Genomic DNA, 15989 nt, shown 5'->3' with positions numbered 1-15989 from the left:
GTTTGAGGAGAGGACAGCCCATGTTCTGAATTTTATTAACAATCCCACTCCCCGATCCCAGGTCAGGCTAGGAACAGTCTCCGTCTCTCTCAGGGGTCCAATTGTGAAACACCGAGTCTTGAATCTTTTCAAGCTGTTCCGTGGAATGGGCTAATTGACCACTGGCCTTTCAGAGCTCTCCATCAGGGCAGGCTGCACGTGGGTACTTACCAGGTTTTGGCTCAGAAGTTCATAGTCAAAGATTTCCTTCTCAAATTGATCAGCCAGTTCCTTGCAGAGATTCAGGGCTTCCTCCCACATCTGAAAGAGAGGCACCATCCATCAGTGTAGAACCAGAGCATCCCTACACTGCAGACAGAGGTCATTCGGCCCATCAAGTCATTGCGCCAGTTGGAAATATGATTTTTACAGGAGGTGAGTTGCTGGTGGTGAGTGCAAGAAGCAATTACTCTTTTCATGCTCTGTCTCTCTCTCTCTCTCTGTACTGTATCCCTTCCCTTCCGATATTTTGGCCCAGGAAAGGCAATTATGAGGCGATCAGGCAAGACTTAGGATGCATAGGATGGGGAAGTAAACTGCAGGGAATGGGCACAACTGAAGTGTGGAGCCTGTTCAAGGAACAACTACTGCATGCCCTGGATAAGTATGTACCTGTCAGACAGGGAGGAGTTGGTTAAGCAAGGTAACTGTGGTTTACTAAAGAAGTTGAAGCTCTTGTCAAGAGGAAGAAGGAGGCTAATGTAAAGATGAGGCATGAAGGCTCAGTTAGGGCACTTGAGAGATACAAGTTAGCCAGGAGGACCAAAAGAAAGAACTAAGAAGAGCCAGGAGGGGACATGAGAAGTCATTAGCAGATAGGATCAAGGAAAACCCTAAAGCTTTCTATGGGTATGTCAGGAATAAAAAAATAACTAAAGTAAGATTAGAGCCAGTCTAGGACAGTAGTGGGAAGTTGTGCGTGGAGTCTAAAGAGATAGGAGAGGGGCTAAATGAATATTTTTCATCAGTATTCACATGGGAAAAAGGCAATGTTATTGGGGAGAATAGCTTTTAGACTAGACAGGATTGAGGTTCATAAGGAGGAGGTGTTAGCAATTCTGGAAAGTGTGAAAATAGATAAGTCCCCTGGGCCGGATAGAATTTATCCTAGGATTCTCTGGGAAGCTAAGGAGGAGATTACAGAGCCTTTAGCTTTGATCATTATGTCATCATTGTCCACAGGAATAGTGTCGGAAGGATGTTGTTCCCTTATTCAAGAAGGGGAGTAGAGACAATCCTGGTAATTATAGACCAGTGAGCCTTATTTCAGTTATGGGTAAAGTGTTGGAAAGAATTACAAGAGATAAGATTTATAATCATCTAGAAAGTTGATTAGGGATAGTCAACACAGTTTTGTGAAGGGTAGATCTTGTCACACAAACCTTATTGAGTTCTTTGCGAAGGTCACCAAACAGGTGGACGTTGGTAAAGCAGTTGATGTGGTGTATATGGATTTCAGTGATGCATTTGATAAGATTCCCTATGATAGGCTATTGCAGAAAATACAGAGGCATGGGATTGAGGGTGACTTAGCAGCTGGATCAGGAACTGGCTAGCTGTCAGGGTGGTGGTTGATGGAAAATGTTCATCCTGGAGTTCAGTTTTGAGTGATGTACCGCAAGGATCTGTTTTGGGGTCACTGCTTTTAGTCCCTTTTATAAATGACTAGGAAGAGGACATAGAAGGATGGGTTAGTAAATTTATGGATAATGCGGAAGAATGTTGCAGGTTACAGAGCGACATAGATTAGCTGCAGAGCTGGTTTGAGAGGTAGCAAAAGGAGTTAAACACAGAAAAGTGTGAGGTGATTCACTTTGGAAGGAGTAACAGGAATACAGAGTACTGGACTAATGGTAAGATTCTTGCTAAGTGGTAGTGTGGATGAACAGAGAGATCTCAGTGTCCATGTGCATAGATCCCTGAAAGTTGCCACCCAGGTTGATAAGGTTGTTAAGAAGGCATACGGTTGATAAGGTTGTTAAGAAGGCATAAGCTTTTATTGGTAGAGAGATTGAGTTTTGGAGCCATGAGGTCATGTTGCAGGTGTACAAAATTCTAGTGCAGCCACACTAGGAGTATTGCATACAGTTTTGGTCACCGCATTATAGGATGGATGTGGAAGCATTGGAAAGGGTTCAGAGGAGATTTACTAGGATGTTGCCTGGTAAGGAGGGAGGGTCTTATGAGGAAAGGCTAAGGGACTTGAGGCTGTTTTCGTTAAAGAAAAGGTTGAGAAGTGACTTAATAGACACATACAAGATGATCGCAGGATGAGATAGGTGGACAGTGAGAGCCTTTTTCCTCAGATGGCGAAGGCGAGCATGGGGGGGGGTCATAGCTTTAATTTGAGGGGTGATAGAACAGATGTCAAAGGTATGTTCTTTACTCAGAGAGTAGTAAGAGTGTAGAATGCCCTGCCTACAACAGTAATGAACTCGCTCACACTAAGGGTATTTGAATGGTCATTGGATAAACATGTGGATCATAATGGAGGTTAGATGGGCTTCAGATTGGTTTCACAGGTTGGCACAACGTCAACGGCTGAAGGGCCTGTGCTGTGCTGTAATGCACGATGTTCTATGCTCTATGATATCCAATTCAGAGAAAGCCTTCCTTGACCATCTAATTTGGAATGATTATGAAGAGCAGCATTTTTACTGTGAACCTCACAACACATTGGACATGTTTCATTCACATTTTCACTCTAAGAAGGTTGTGCCATGCTATTCTGCCAGGAACAGTGTGCTGGCAACAGTGGGGGCTTGTGGCTCTGGGTCGTGCTTGGGACAGATAGTTTGGGATAGTGTGATGTTGAAGAGATAGCAGCTGCAATCAGGTAGAGAGCTAGGCAATGCTGAGTGTTCAGGATATTTTTAGGGAGAGCAGGGGAGAGTTTTAGGAGGGAACGGGTTTCTCCCAGGTCTTAGGAAGAAACCATTGGCTCCAATCTCTTGGGGTTCCCCACTCTTCCAACCCACTGCCCCAAACTCATTGAGTCATTCAGCACTGAAACAGACTGTTCGGTCCAACCAGTTCATGCTGTCCATAATCCCAAACTAAATTACAGTCGGTTCTGCTATAATACGTGTTTCTTTGACGCAAATTGTCTATAAGATGATTGAAGAATTTAGACCGTTATTTGTAGAACGTGAACTTTCCTTACCTGTGTTGGCTATAATGTGATTCCAGCTCCATTGGCTTAAACAGCGCTACTGTTAAACGATTTTCTTATGACCTGGGAACGCACGGGGACAGAACTGTCGCAACAGACTGTCGTCCCAATTGCCCGCGCTTGACCCCTCACCTTCAAAACATGTTCCTTAGTCTTGAAATCCCTCACCAATCTCTAAACTGTCAGCACACAATCCAGGCTGAAACTTCAGTGTGGTGATAAGAAAGTGTCGCACTGTGTGATTGAGGTACCATCTTACAGATAAGACATTAAACAGATGCCCTCAGTGGATGTAAAAAAACTTCCATGACATTACTCAAAGTAGATTGAGGGAGTTCTTCCCTGTTCCCTGGATAACATCTCTCACGCAACCAATTACACAAAAATACAAATCGGCTCATCATCTTTTTTATGGTGCGATCGCGCTTTGTGGAAGCTGATTGATGCATTGCCTACATTCTAATAGTGATTAAGCTTCAAAAATACTCCACTCTCTGTAAGATTTATTGGGTTGTTGTGAGAATGTGAAAGGTGCTATGCAAATACAAGTCCTCTCTTTCTTTATTACCTCGAATAAAATCTGATTTATAGCACGTAATATTTGGCCTATTAATGGTATTTGTCTATCCAGTACAGTGCAAGGCATTTCCCGCTTTATTTCAGTGAGCTTATCACCACAAGCAAGGGATCATTGCTCGCTGGATCATGTTTGTGGTATCATGCGCTTTACACACATGGTCAGGCTCAGCAGGGACAGCATTCTCTGCACTTAGCACGACAAGAACTATCTATTGAGAGGACAAATTAGATTCACCCAAGCTGGTTGGCACATGTTGGGTCCAGGTTGAATCTCATTCATTTGGCACTTACCTTCCCCTTGTCAAAGTAATCAATAATGGTTTTGTACAGGTTTTCTTTCAGCTGCCGCTGTGTTTGGGAATCGTGAAAGTCTCTTGGCATAACGTGCGAGGTGCATTGTTCATCAGACCACTGAAGTAGAAAATGAAAACTAGGTCAGTCCATGGATGTATAATGGGGTTACACTCCCTGGAAGAGGCTAATGGAATGTTAGCTATTATGTCAACGTTCTAAGGTTATCACTTTGCTGCGCTCAATTTGACGCTGCCTGGAAAAGCTGTGTTCAGTTTAGTTCACTGCACTTCAGGAAGGATGCTGCTCCTTTGGGAGTCCTACAGTTAATGTTAATCAGAATGAAGCCAGGTCCTGAAAGGAAAGTGACATTCCCATTTCTTCACTGCTTTTCTTCGATATTCTTGGATTTCCCACAGCAGAACAAAGAGACACTCAAGAATACCCTACCTATTTAACATTCTCCCTCTCCTTTCTTTGCATAATTCTATAGTACACCTCCCCACGCCCGACACATTGGTGAATGAATAGTAAGCAATTGGTTATGGTAGCTCTCATAGCTGGTGGAATGGCAAGTATACATTATTACAAAATCCCCCAGCCTTAACACCTTCTTCAGGGAAACAGTGCCAGATTTCCGCTTCTCATTGCATGAGTTAGTGCGACCCAATTCAACTTTTATGGATGTGCCTCTTTGGTTCAGGTCATCCCTACCACAAGAAAGACAAGCACCTCTTTACCTATCTTGTCCTCTGCTTTCACTATGATAAATAACTAAATTAGATCACTTTTTGCTTGTCTTTATTTCTGAGCGTACAGACCTTAGTTTATGCCCTGATTAACCCTTTTTGGTCCTAGCTTCATTCTGCTGACCCTTCACTGTACCCAATTCCAAAAGGCATTGCATTCTTCTTGAGGTGCAGTGGACAGAGTCGAACACAGTTTCTCCAGGTGCAGTTTAACCAGCTACAGCAGAACTACAACAGAACTGCCACCCCATTTTCTTCATCAACCTTGGCATTACAGCTGAATGCCATTAGCCTTTTGTCTCCAGTTTTCCGACTGCTCCACTAACTTTTAGAGAAGTCTTTGCTTGGATCACCTCATTCTCTCTGCCCATTTGTAAATCCCAGCTCCAGAACATTTTGGAAATGTTCTGCGCTCCCTTAAATCCAGAGTGGATGACCTCACATCTATTCCAACACATCAAACTCAGCTGCCACGGTCTCTCCACGATGGTTCATCAGATGGGAGCTTTCGGACGTAAATAGTTAAACCATTGGCTCCTTTCCCACCCCTGCACTCAGCACTGTGCGTTTTTCTTTACGTTAAAAGTTCCTAACCTTCAGCAGCTTAGCATGCAGGAGGAGTGTGTAGGCAGCCTCAGTGTAGTTTTCACAGTCCAGGTGCAGATCCCGAAGCTTATACAGATATCTGCAGAGCACAAACAGAAGTGAGAAACACTGAAGATTACTGCTGTTGTCCTGTAATTACTGAGCTGTAATTAACTCCAGGGAAAAAAATTAAATTACATGATTTTAGATAGTTGCAGTGATAGGTATTGTCAAAATAACATTTGTTAGTGTACATAATTGTTCCCAAGGGATGCAATATGAGGATAATGTTTGGTAACAAGGCTTTGTAGAGCAATCCACTAAAAACTGGAAATTACCGTCAGCGATGCTATTGTGTGAAAGCATTATATGCTCACATCAAGGCCCCCATTCTTTCCATTTATTTTAAATGGCTTATTGCCTCCATTACAATGGTAGAGGGAGGGGTTTAATCTGAATGCACTCAGTGTTTTGCAGATAACATCACTGTGTCATTTGCTGTAAATGTATTTGTTTATTCTGGCACTCCAGTGTGCACTGAGCTCACATAAGGCTCACATTTCTGCAGCCAGTTCCTTTCACCTATCCACACTCCTGGCATGCCATCTTGTTGCCTTCTTTCTGTGTCTCCTCGAATTAATACCCCTGCCTAGCTCAGCCCAATTCCTTTACATTTCTCCCTCTCCTTTACTCAGCACCATCATTTCTCAGCTTCCTTCTGGACTTGCAAGGCTGGAGATGAGGTTTCAGAAGTGAAGAAGGTGTTTGGTACACCTTCCTTTATTGGTCAGAGTATTGAGTACAGGAGTTGGGAGGTCATGTTGCAGCTGTACAGGACATTTGTTAGGCTATTGTTGGAATATTGCATGCAATTCTGGTCTCCTTCCTATCGGAAAGATGTTGTGAAACTTGAAAGGGTTCAGAAAAGATTTATAAGGACGTTGCCAGGGTTGGAGGATTTAAGCTATAGGGAGAGGCTGTACAGGCTGGGGCTGTTTTCTCTGGAGCTGAGGCTGAGGGGTGACCTTATAGAGGTTTACAAAATTATGAGGGGCATGGATAGGATAAAGAGACAAAGTCTTTTCCCTGGGATTGGGGAGTCCTGAACTAGAGGGCATAGGTTTAGGGTGAGAGGGGAAAGATATAAAAGAGACTTAAGGGGCAACTTTTTCACACAAAGGGTGATATGTGTATGGAATGAGCTGCCAGAGCTGGTACAATTGCAATATTTAAAAGGCATCAGGATGGGTATATGAATAGGAAGGGTTTGGAGGGATATGGGCCGGGTGCTGGCAGGTGGGACTAGATTGGATTGGAATATCTGGTTGGCATGGACCGAAGGGTCTGCTTCCATGCTGTACATCTCTATGACTCTATGACTCTAAGGAGGGCAGGGACAATGCTGTCAGGTCTGGGAGGGAGCTGGAGGTGAAGTGAGTCTGCAGATAGGAGAAAGGAGTTGCAAAGTGGGAACAGGGACCTCAAAGGAAGAAGAAGAATGACAAAGGGAAAGCAGCCATTTTGAACTTTCAACAAAGGAATAGTGTACTGTAATACCATTGCAGTAAAGGATGACTTAATAGTGAACAGTTTGATTTCATAAAAATTTGCGATTTGGAGGAGCCGGTGTTGGACTGGGGTGGACAAAGTTAAAACTCACACAACACCAGGTAATAGTCCAACAGATTTATTTTGAAGCACTAGCTTTTTAAGTGCTGCTTCTTCATCAGGTGGTTGTCCATAAAAAATTACATTTGTGTGTGACCACATCTCACATACAGTGGATCACATGAAGTGTGGTGACTATGTTCAAGTCAAACATGTAACTATTTAGATGTGATCTCACCAGTCCACAGGAAGCAGGTTTGTGGTGCAGGCTTTTTTGTGTGTAGGCATGTGTCAGTTATTTGTTTGAAAAGGGATTCATTGCTAACTTATATCTGTTGCCTAGTGTCAGTTTAAATGTTGTGGTGTCTCTAAATGAACCCTCTCCTGTGTTCAGTGTGTGTGTTGTGTGAATGAAATGAATCCTCTCCCTATGTGCAGTGTGTGTGCGTTGTGTGCAGTGTGTGTGTTGTGTGCAGTGTGTATGTTGTGTGTGTTGTGTGCAGTGTGTGTGTTGTGTTTAGTGTGTATGTGTTGTGTGCAGTGTGTGTGTTGTGTGTCTCCCTGTGTGCAGTGTGTGTGTTGTGTTCAGTGTGTATGTGTTGTGTGCAGTGTGTGTGTTGTGTGTCTCCCTGTGTGCAGTGTGTGTGTTGTGTGCAGTGTGTGTGTTGTGTGTGTGTGTTGTGTGCAGTGTGTATGTTGTGTGTGTGTGTTCTGTGTAGTGTGTGTGTGTTGTGTGCAGTGTGTGTGTTGTGTTCAGTGTGTGTGTGTTGTGTTCAGTGTGTGTATGTGTCTCCCTGTGTGCAGTGTGTGTGTTGTGTGCAGTGTGTATGTTGTGTGTGTGTGTTCTGTGTAGTGTGTGTGTTGTGTTCAGTGTGTGTGTTATGTGTCTCCCTGTGTGCAGTGGCTTTAAGGTTACTGGAGCAGTGAAGATTATTGACGATATTGAATTCTTCTGCTTCTGTGAGAGTGCAAATACCACACCCCTCAACAAAAATACAGAAGGTACTGTTACTGTCTGACCGCATCACTTAATGAAGGGGTTGCTCAGAATGAAAAACAGCCTCTTGAAACCACAAAGTTCCCCTTGAGATACTTCAAAATAACAGCAGATGCCTGATCCCACCTCCATTCTTAATCCCACTTCTTTCAATCACCTTTTCAGATCCCCAGTTACCTCCATCCACGTCTCCTTGCTTTACTCCGTGTAACCAGATTCATTCCTCCCATCGACTAACCAGGTCGTACCTGCTACCTGTGTTTACCTATCCCTACCTCACCAACCTACAAACCCCACACCCCACAAACCCCCACAAACCCCAGCCCGCCATTATCAGCAGCTCCCTTTACACCCACCCCAAGTTCTGAAGAAGGGTTACACTCGAAATGTCGACTTCTCCACCTCCTGAAGCTGCAGGCCCTGCTGTGTTCTTCGATCCTCTTGCTCGTCTACCTTATTCTGTCTATCTCCTAGTTCTTTAACCACTGTAGACCACTGCTTGGCCGCCCCCCCCCCCCCCCACCCTAACAATGCAATGATGGAGGTTCTCCTGTCATCTGCAGTGACGATGAGAGATTGAGCCAGTGCGGGGAAAGCACACCAAAGTGGAGGAGCTCAAGCTTTTGTAGCAAGTGCAGTCCCAGCACGGCTAAGCACTTAAGAAAGACTGCCATGTTTGAACTTTGAGCTTTATTTCGTTATTTTTCAACTTAATACCAAGAAGGACTGCAATGTTTAACTTTTAACTTTGTTCCTTATTTCTTTCTACCTTGTTCTTAAGTTTTTGTACCTCAGTACTTTGGTGGCACAGTGGCTCAGTAGTTAGCACTGCTGCCTCCAAGTGCCAGGGACCTGGGTTCGATTCCAACTTCAGGCTACTGTCTGTGTGGAGTTTGCACGTTCTCCTCATGTCTGCGTGGGTTTCTTCCCACAATCCAAAGATGTGCAGGTAAGTGAACTGGCCATGCTAAATTGCCCATAGTGTTCAGGGATGTGTAGGTTAGGTGCTTTAGTCAGGGGTAAATGTAGAATAATAGGGGAATGAATCTGGGGTGTGTTACTCTTCGGAGGGTTGGTGTGGATGTGTTGGGCTGAAGGACCTGTTTCCACACTGTAGGGATTCTATGTCTAATTCTGCTTGTACCTGAGATGGCTACATTGTACTTGAGTACACCTGACAATAAAGTCTAAATCTAACTCCATTTACCCTCCTTTCTGTGCTTCTTGATATTCCTATTCATGAAATCCATCAATCTTTGCCTTTAGTTCAACCAAGTTCATGGTATCTTGAAGGTGGAAAGTGGGGCAAGGACCATAAATATTGCACTGGAGAGATGGTAAATGCACTCGAATCCCTGAAGTGAGGCTAGAGTTCTCAACCTTTTTGACAGCGAAGCTTGTCTACCATGGCTGTCATACCAGAATCCTCTGAGTGACGCCAGTCTGATTGAGGTCGCTGAGAATTCACAATGCAGAGTTAACTGTGGAGCTGGGTTTCTTCATGTCACTCAGTTAGCCTCTCAGAGATGGCATGGTGGCTCAGTGGTTAGCACTGCTGCCTCACATCACCAGGGACCCCAGTACGATTCCAGCCTTGGACAACTGTCTGCATGGAGTTTGTATGTTCTCCCTGGATCTGTGTAGGTTTACTGCGGATGCTCTTGTTTCTTCCCACAGTCCACGAATGTGCAGGCTGAGTGGATTAGCCATGGGGAAATGCAGGGTGCCAGGGACTGGGTGGGATGCTCTTTGGATGGTCTGTGAGAACTTGATGGGCTGAATGGCCTGCTTCCAACTGTCAGAATTCTATGATTCAGTCTTATTACACATTTTGTAAAGGAAAGAGAGTAAAGCAGATGGCTATCCTGCCAGAACTAATGTATATTTTATTGATTTAGATAATTTGTTTTCATGGTGCCCTCCATCTTGACTGGATATGCTTACTGTAGTATCATATCTGCAAATGTCATTATCCCAATTAGTCTTCTTTGTAAGTACACTTAGGCAAAGGCTGTTAGGCTGTGGGATGCATCACAAAGTCTCAGGCTCCTGCAGTGCTATGCTATGCCACAGAAGAGCTGACTTTGAGTCAGATCAGAAACCATCCAGGACGATTCTCCACTTCGAGAAATGTCCATCCTGGTTGAGCCCTGAGGTCAGCTGATGGGAAGGGTAGGAGTGGGGAAGCCAATTACTGCGACTACCATAGGGATGAAGACCCTCCAGAGTGTTACACTGGTCCATCAGCAGCTATGGGATTGTAAGAACTTCATGAGTCAAAAGAAATGAAAGGGAACACATCATAAATGAAACAGAGGCACCAATAGGAGGAGGTGACAAATCAGTGAGTGATTTCACTGGTTTATATTTAATGCCTAGGAGTGATTACAAAGCAGTAATCTAATTGAGAGACCTCAATTACATTAGAAAGCATGCAAGCAGAATTCCAATATGCTGCACCTGAACGTTGGGATTAGATTACTGTCTTCAGATCACACACTTATTGTTATACAATATACATGCTTTCAGTTTTATGTGGGAGTTTAATTTGAGTTTTGGGCTGGAGAAGACGACAATTGTTAGCTTTCTCCACTCACCCAAGTCAGAAATGTACGAGCAAGATCGGCAATTTGAAGATAGGGTGAAGAATTAATCAAGGAATTATTTACGTAGAAACAATGAGGAACTGGAAAAAGGCTCCCTCGTCCATCCAGCCTGTCCCTCAGGTGTCGAAACCCAAACACTTTCTATGTCACTCTGCGCCCGAATCAATCAAAACTCATTCACATTATTCCAGTGGGGAAAACTAACTGCAGGGATCAATCGTTTTTGTTACTTTTACCCTCTCTCCTCCTCGGGACGTATCGGACACGTCTCAGAGTGTGAAGGTCATGGATTCAACAGAGACCTGAGCCCCTCCTCCAACCTAACAGCGCAGTGCAGCGCTGAGGGAGAGCCGCAGTTTCCAAAGTACCACCTTGCAGATAAAATGTCAAATCAGGATTGTGTCTGTTCCCTCAGGTCGACAGAAAGGATTTCCATGGCATATTTGAAGAAGGGCAGGGCAGTTCTTCCAGTCTCCAGGCCAATTTCCGTCCTCTATCTAAAGTCGAAAAGTGTGGCGCTGGAAAAGCATAGCAGGTCAGGCAGCGTCCGAGAAGCAGGAGAGTCGACATTTCAGGCATAAGCCCTTCATCAGGAGTGTGGAGGGGGGAAGCATTTCAGGGAACACCTCAGGGACACATGCACTAAACAAACGTTTGACTCTCCAGCTCCTCGGATGCTGCCTGATCTGTTGTGCTTTTCCAGCGCCACACTTTTTGGCATACACCAAACAACCCCACCGCCCTGATCTCGACTACTTCCATTCCCCCTCCCACTCCACCAAGGGCATGCAAGTCCTGGGCCTCCTCCACTGCCAAACCAAAGCCACCCGCCACCTGGAGGAAGAACACCTCATCCCCTTCCCCCAGGACCCCCAATCACACAGCATCAACCTTGACCTTTATCCAACATCAGTGAAAGACCACAGTTGAGAAGGGCTCTGGACAAGAGCAACTCATTTTTTTCTCTGAGGTGGACCTTGCAGCTTTACAGTTTCAAGCTGACTCGAAGGTCACATGACAAGTTGCTTTTGTCACTCTTGACAGAGAGAGTGAGTTAATAGGCTGTTAGGTAGAATAGGAGGGCATTCACGGCACATGTCTGACAGTAAGGTTCCTTTGGGTACAAGATCATTCAAACAATTGTTTAAAAGAAAAACTTGAACTATATTGATGTGTGTAGAGCTACCTTTGTGAGTTTAGGTTAGTTATCCTCTTCAGGTCACTCACAGTTAGACGCTAATAAAGTTCCCCTAACTCGCCTCAACCCTCTATCCAATACTTTCAAATAGTTCTCTGCACTTGATCAAGGGAATTTATGCTCCCATCCCCTGTCCCTGTAACCACCACCTCCCCATCTCTCAAACCATCCTCTTTGTATCCTCCCTGTGTTTTTTTTTAATTCATTCATGGGATGTGGACATCACTAATCAGACCAGAATTTTTTTACCCATCTTATTTATCATTAAAAAGCTCATAGAAACATTATCTTGTGGGATAGGTGCAACTACAGTGTTCTTATGGAGGGAGTTTCAGGGTTTTTACTCAGGTGAGAGTGTTTTTTGAGACACATAAGATAATCAGAGGGATAGGTAGGTTGGACAGTGAGAGCCCTTTTCCTTGGATGGCAATGGCTAGCACGAGGAGACATAGCTTTAAATTGAGGGGTGATAGATATAGGACAGATGTCAGAGGTAGTTTGTTTACTCAGAGAGTAGTAGGGGCGTGGAACGTCCTGCCTGCAACAGTAGTAGACCCGTCAACTTTAAGGGCATTTAAATGATCATTGGATAAGCATATGGATGAGAATGAAATAGTGTAGGTTAGATGGGCTTCAGATTGGTTCCACAGATCAGCGCAACATTGAGAGCAGAAAGGCCTGTACTGCGCTGTAATGATCTGTGTTTTATGTTCTATGTTATATGGTGATGGGCTCCCTTCTTGAACCTCTGCTGTCTTCTGATTATCTGATCACATCATACAGGTCTTGCTGCATTTGGTTATAAACTGCTTCAGTATCTGAGATATCATGAATGGTACTGAACATTGTGAAATCACCATCAAACTTATGATTGACGGAAGGTCATCGATGAAGCAGCCATATAGTCATAGAGATGTACAGCATGGAAACAGATCCTTCGGTCCAACCTGTCCACGCCAACCAGACATCCCAACCCAATCTAGTCCCACCTGCCAGCACCCGGGTCATATCTCTCCAAACCCTTCCTATTCATATACCCATCCAAATGCCTTTTAAATGTTGCAATTGTACCAGCCTTCACCACTGGATGTTTGGGATGAAGACATGACCTTGTGGAACTAACTGCTGCAGTGATGTACCAAGGTTGAGATGACTGACATCCAAAAACCACAACCATCTTCCTTTGTGAGGGATATGTCTTCAACTAGCACAAAACATTACTTTGGTTCCCATTGACTCTACTTTGGTTAGGATGCCTCAATGTCTCACTCAGTCAAATGCTGCCTTGATGTCAAGAGTAGGGACCCACACTTCCCATTCTTCGTTTGCCTATATTTGGACCCCAGCTGTAATGAAGTCAGGAGCTGCATGGCTATGGTGGAACCCAAACCAAAGCACCATTGAGTGTGTGTTATTATTTTGCAAGGGCTGATTGATAGCACTAGGAGAAATTGAGGACTGCAGATGCCGGAGATCAGAGTCAAAAGGTGTAGCATTGGAAAACCACAGCCAGTCAGGCAGCATCCGAGGAGCAGGAGAGTCGATGTTGTAAGCAAAAGCTCTTTCCTGATGAAGAACTTTTGCTCGAAACATCGACTCTCCTGCTCCTCGGATGCTGCCTGATTGGCTGTGGTTTTCCAATGCCACACTTTTTGAATCTGATTGATAGCACAGTTAATGACCAGTTCTATCACTTCACTGATAATTGAAAATCGACTGATAGGGTAGTAATCGACCAGGTTGGACATGACCTGCTTTTTGTGCACAGGACATATTTGTCCAACATTCCACATTACCATGTTAATGTTATAGATGTACTAGAACAGTTTGTCGAGGGCATGTGACCAGTTCTGTACAAGTCTTCAATACGGTTGCTGGAATATCGTCAGGGCCAATAGCCTTTGCAGTTTTCAGTGGCTTCAGCCAAGTCGTGGTATCACATGGAGTGAGTCAAATTGGCTGAGGATTGGCAACTGTGATGCTGAGGACCACTGGAGGACGTCAAGATCGGCCAATTGGCACTGCATCAGTCTTGCCCTTTGCACTAATGAGCTGGAGTCTCCCATCATTAAGGATGGGGTTATGTATGAAACCCCCACCTCCTGTTAACTGTTCAATGGTGCACCGCCATTCATGACCAGGTGTTATCGGGCGTATGTCTGATTCTTTGGCTGAGGGATCACTCAGCTGCTTTCATGGCTTGGCATGCAAGGAGTCTGCATTGTGGCTTTCCCAGGTAGACACCTTATTTTCAGGTATAGCTGATGCTACTCCTAATATGTCCTCCTTCATGTTTCATTGAATCAGGATTAATACACTGGATAATGAGGGATTATGCCTGGTCTGAATTTAGAAATTGTGGTTCAATGCAATTCTAATGCTGCTGCTAACCCCCAGCACCTTATGGATGCCAGTCTTGAATTAATAGATCTTTTCAAAATATGACCAATTCAGCATACTGATAGCACCACACAACGCGATGGAAGTATCCTCAGTGTGAAGATTAGACTTCATTTCCACAAAAAATGCACAGTAGTCATTTTTACCAATACTATCATGGACAGAACCATCTGCGACTGATAGGTTGGTGATGATGAGGTGCCTCTCTTGTTGGTTCACTCAGCACTTGCCTTAGACCCAGTCTAGCAGGTATATCCTTTAAGACATTGACTCTAATGGAGTCACTGGGGTGAGCATTGAAGTACCTGACTTCTTAACTGTTATTTCAGGACCCTGATTACAAGTCCACTGATACACAAGTGCACCCATATTCACACAAAATATTGAGTGCTGCTTATCATCTTCTTCCTTGTAATCGTGTGTTTTCCTGACCTTGGCCCCATTCCTGTCACATCATTCCCCGACACTAAACTAATGATCTGTCAATGGCCTGTTACAGGAGCCTTTAACTACATAAATCTTCTCACTGGATCACGATGGAGTTTGCACTTGGTGACATTGCTGCTAGATTGGTACTGCTCATTCCTGATGAAGGGCTTATGCCCAAAACGTTGGTTCTCCTGCTCCTCGGATGTTGCCTGACGTGCTGTGCTTTTCCAGCGCCACACTCTCGACTCTAATCTCCAGCATCTGCTGCCTTCACTTTCTCCATATACTGCTCTTGGGGCAGGGTGAGTACGTGCTGATAGGTAAGAATTAGTTTGGGTTTTTTTTAACTCTTTATTTAGTAACCTGAAAGTGACCGAATAGTGTGACCCCCTAGCTACTGAGCAAAACTACTTTCAAATCCTGAATCTTGGTGGGTCAAGGAAGGGCTGAAGATGGGATGTTACTGATTTGGCTGCATTTTAGATGAGCAGGTATAAAGCACACTAATCTATGATCAGTAAATATTCATCTCTGCCTCAGCTCTGATTAGATGCCCTACAGTGTGGAAACAGGCCCTTCCGCCCAAACAGTCCATACCGACCCTGCAAAGAGTAACCCACCCGGACCCATTTCCCTCTGACAATTTAGCATGGCCAATTCACCTGACCTGCACATCTTTGGACTGTGGGAGGAAACCGGAGCACCCAGAGGAAACCCACACAGAACAAGGAGAATGTGCAAACTCCACACAGACTCCCTAGGCTGGAATTGAACCTGGGACCCTGGTGCTGTGAGGCAGCAGTGCTAACCACTGAGCCACCGTAATGCATCATGCTGCATTAGTTGATTATTTTTCACATTCTGAACTTTAATTTCAAAGCAACAGGCAGATTCCTACTGCTAATAAGTAGCAAACATAAACTCTCCCTTTCACGTCAGAAATGAGGAGATTATGGTAGTCTGGTGGCAGCATACTACATCAGGTGAAATATGAGTGTGCACGGCTGAACTTATAAAGAAGACAGATTGCATGGCTATGACTGAACATTATTATGCACATACCTTATGTACATCTCTTCCCGGTTGATATCCTTATAGAAATTCTGTGGATAGAAAAAGAAACCAATTACTTCTGATTATTTTAAAAAAAAACACGCACACACAACTTTAAATATCTTTGGGATCTTGCAAGCAGGTTTAGCCACCAGGCTGAAGCAGGAAGTTCGAAGCAGGTCTTGCATAAAGCAAGAGCTGGTTCACGTTGTGCAGACAATCCCTTGCTTAGGGACTGGAGGTGATCAAGTAATCAGTTTGAGTTGGTCCTCACACATGGCAA

At 44.4% G+C, this 15989-nt stretch overlaps 1 protein-coding gene across 1 annotated transcript in view; it reads right to left on the bottom strand.

The window, feature by feature from the left end:
- LOC122556798 (dedicator of cytokinesis protein 2-like) overlaps positions 1–15989 on the bottom strand; it is a 754195-nt gene that overhangs the window by 107394 nt on the left and 630812 nt on the right. The window contains exons 36-39 of the mRNA XM_043703987.2: positions 15716–15756; positions 5425–5515; positions 4082–4201; positions 211–300 (exon numbers count right to left, since the gene is read on the bottom strand). Of these exons, the coding sequence (XP_043559922.1) occupies positions 211–300; positions 4082–4201; positions 5425–5515; positions 15716–15756 (342 nt within the window). The remainder of the gene's footprint in view (positions 1–210; positions 301–4081; positions 4202–5424; positions 5516–15715; positions 15757–15989) is intronic.

Source organism: Chiloscyllium plagiosum, unplaced genomic scaffold, assembly GCF_037043375.1.
Source record: "Chiloscyllium plagiosum isolate Xiang-an unplaced genomic scaffold, Cpla_swu_hap1 HiC_scaffold_16, whole genome shotgun sequence".
In the NCBI taxonomy this organism is placed as follows: Eukaryota; Metazoa; Chordata; class Chondrichthyes; order Orectolobiformes; family Hemiscylliidae; genus Chiloscyllium; species Chiloscyllium plagiosum.
This window is presented reverse-complemented; position numbering and strand designations above follow the sequence as displayed.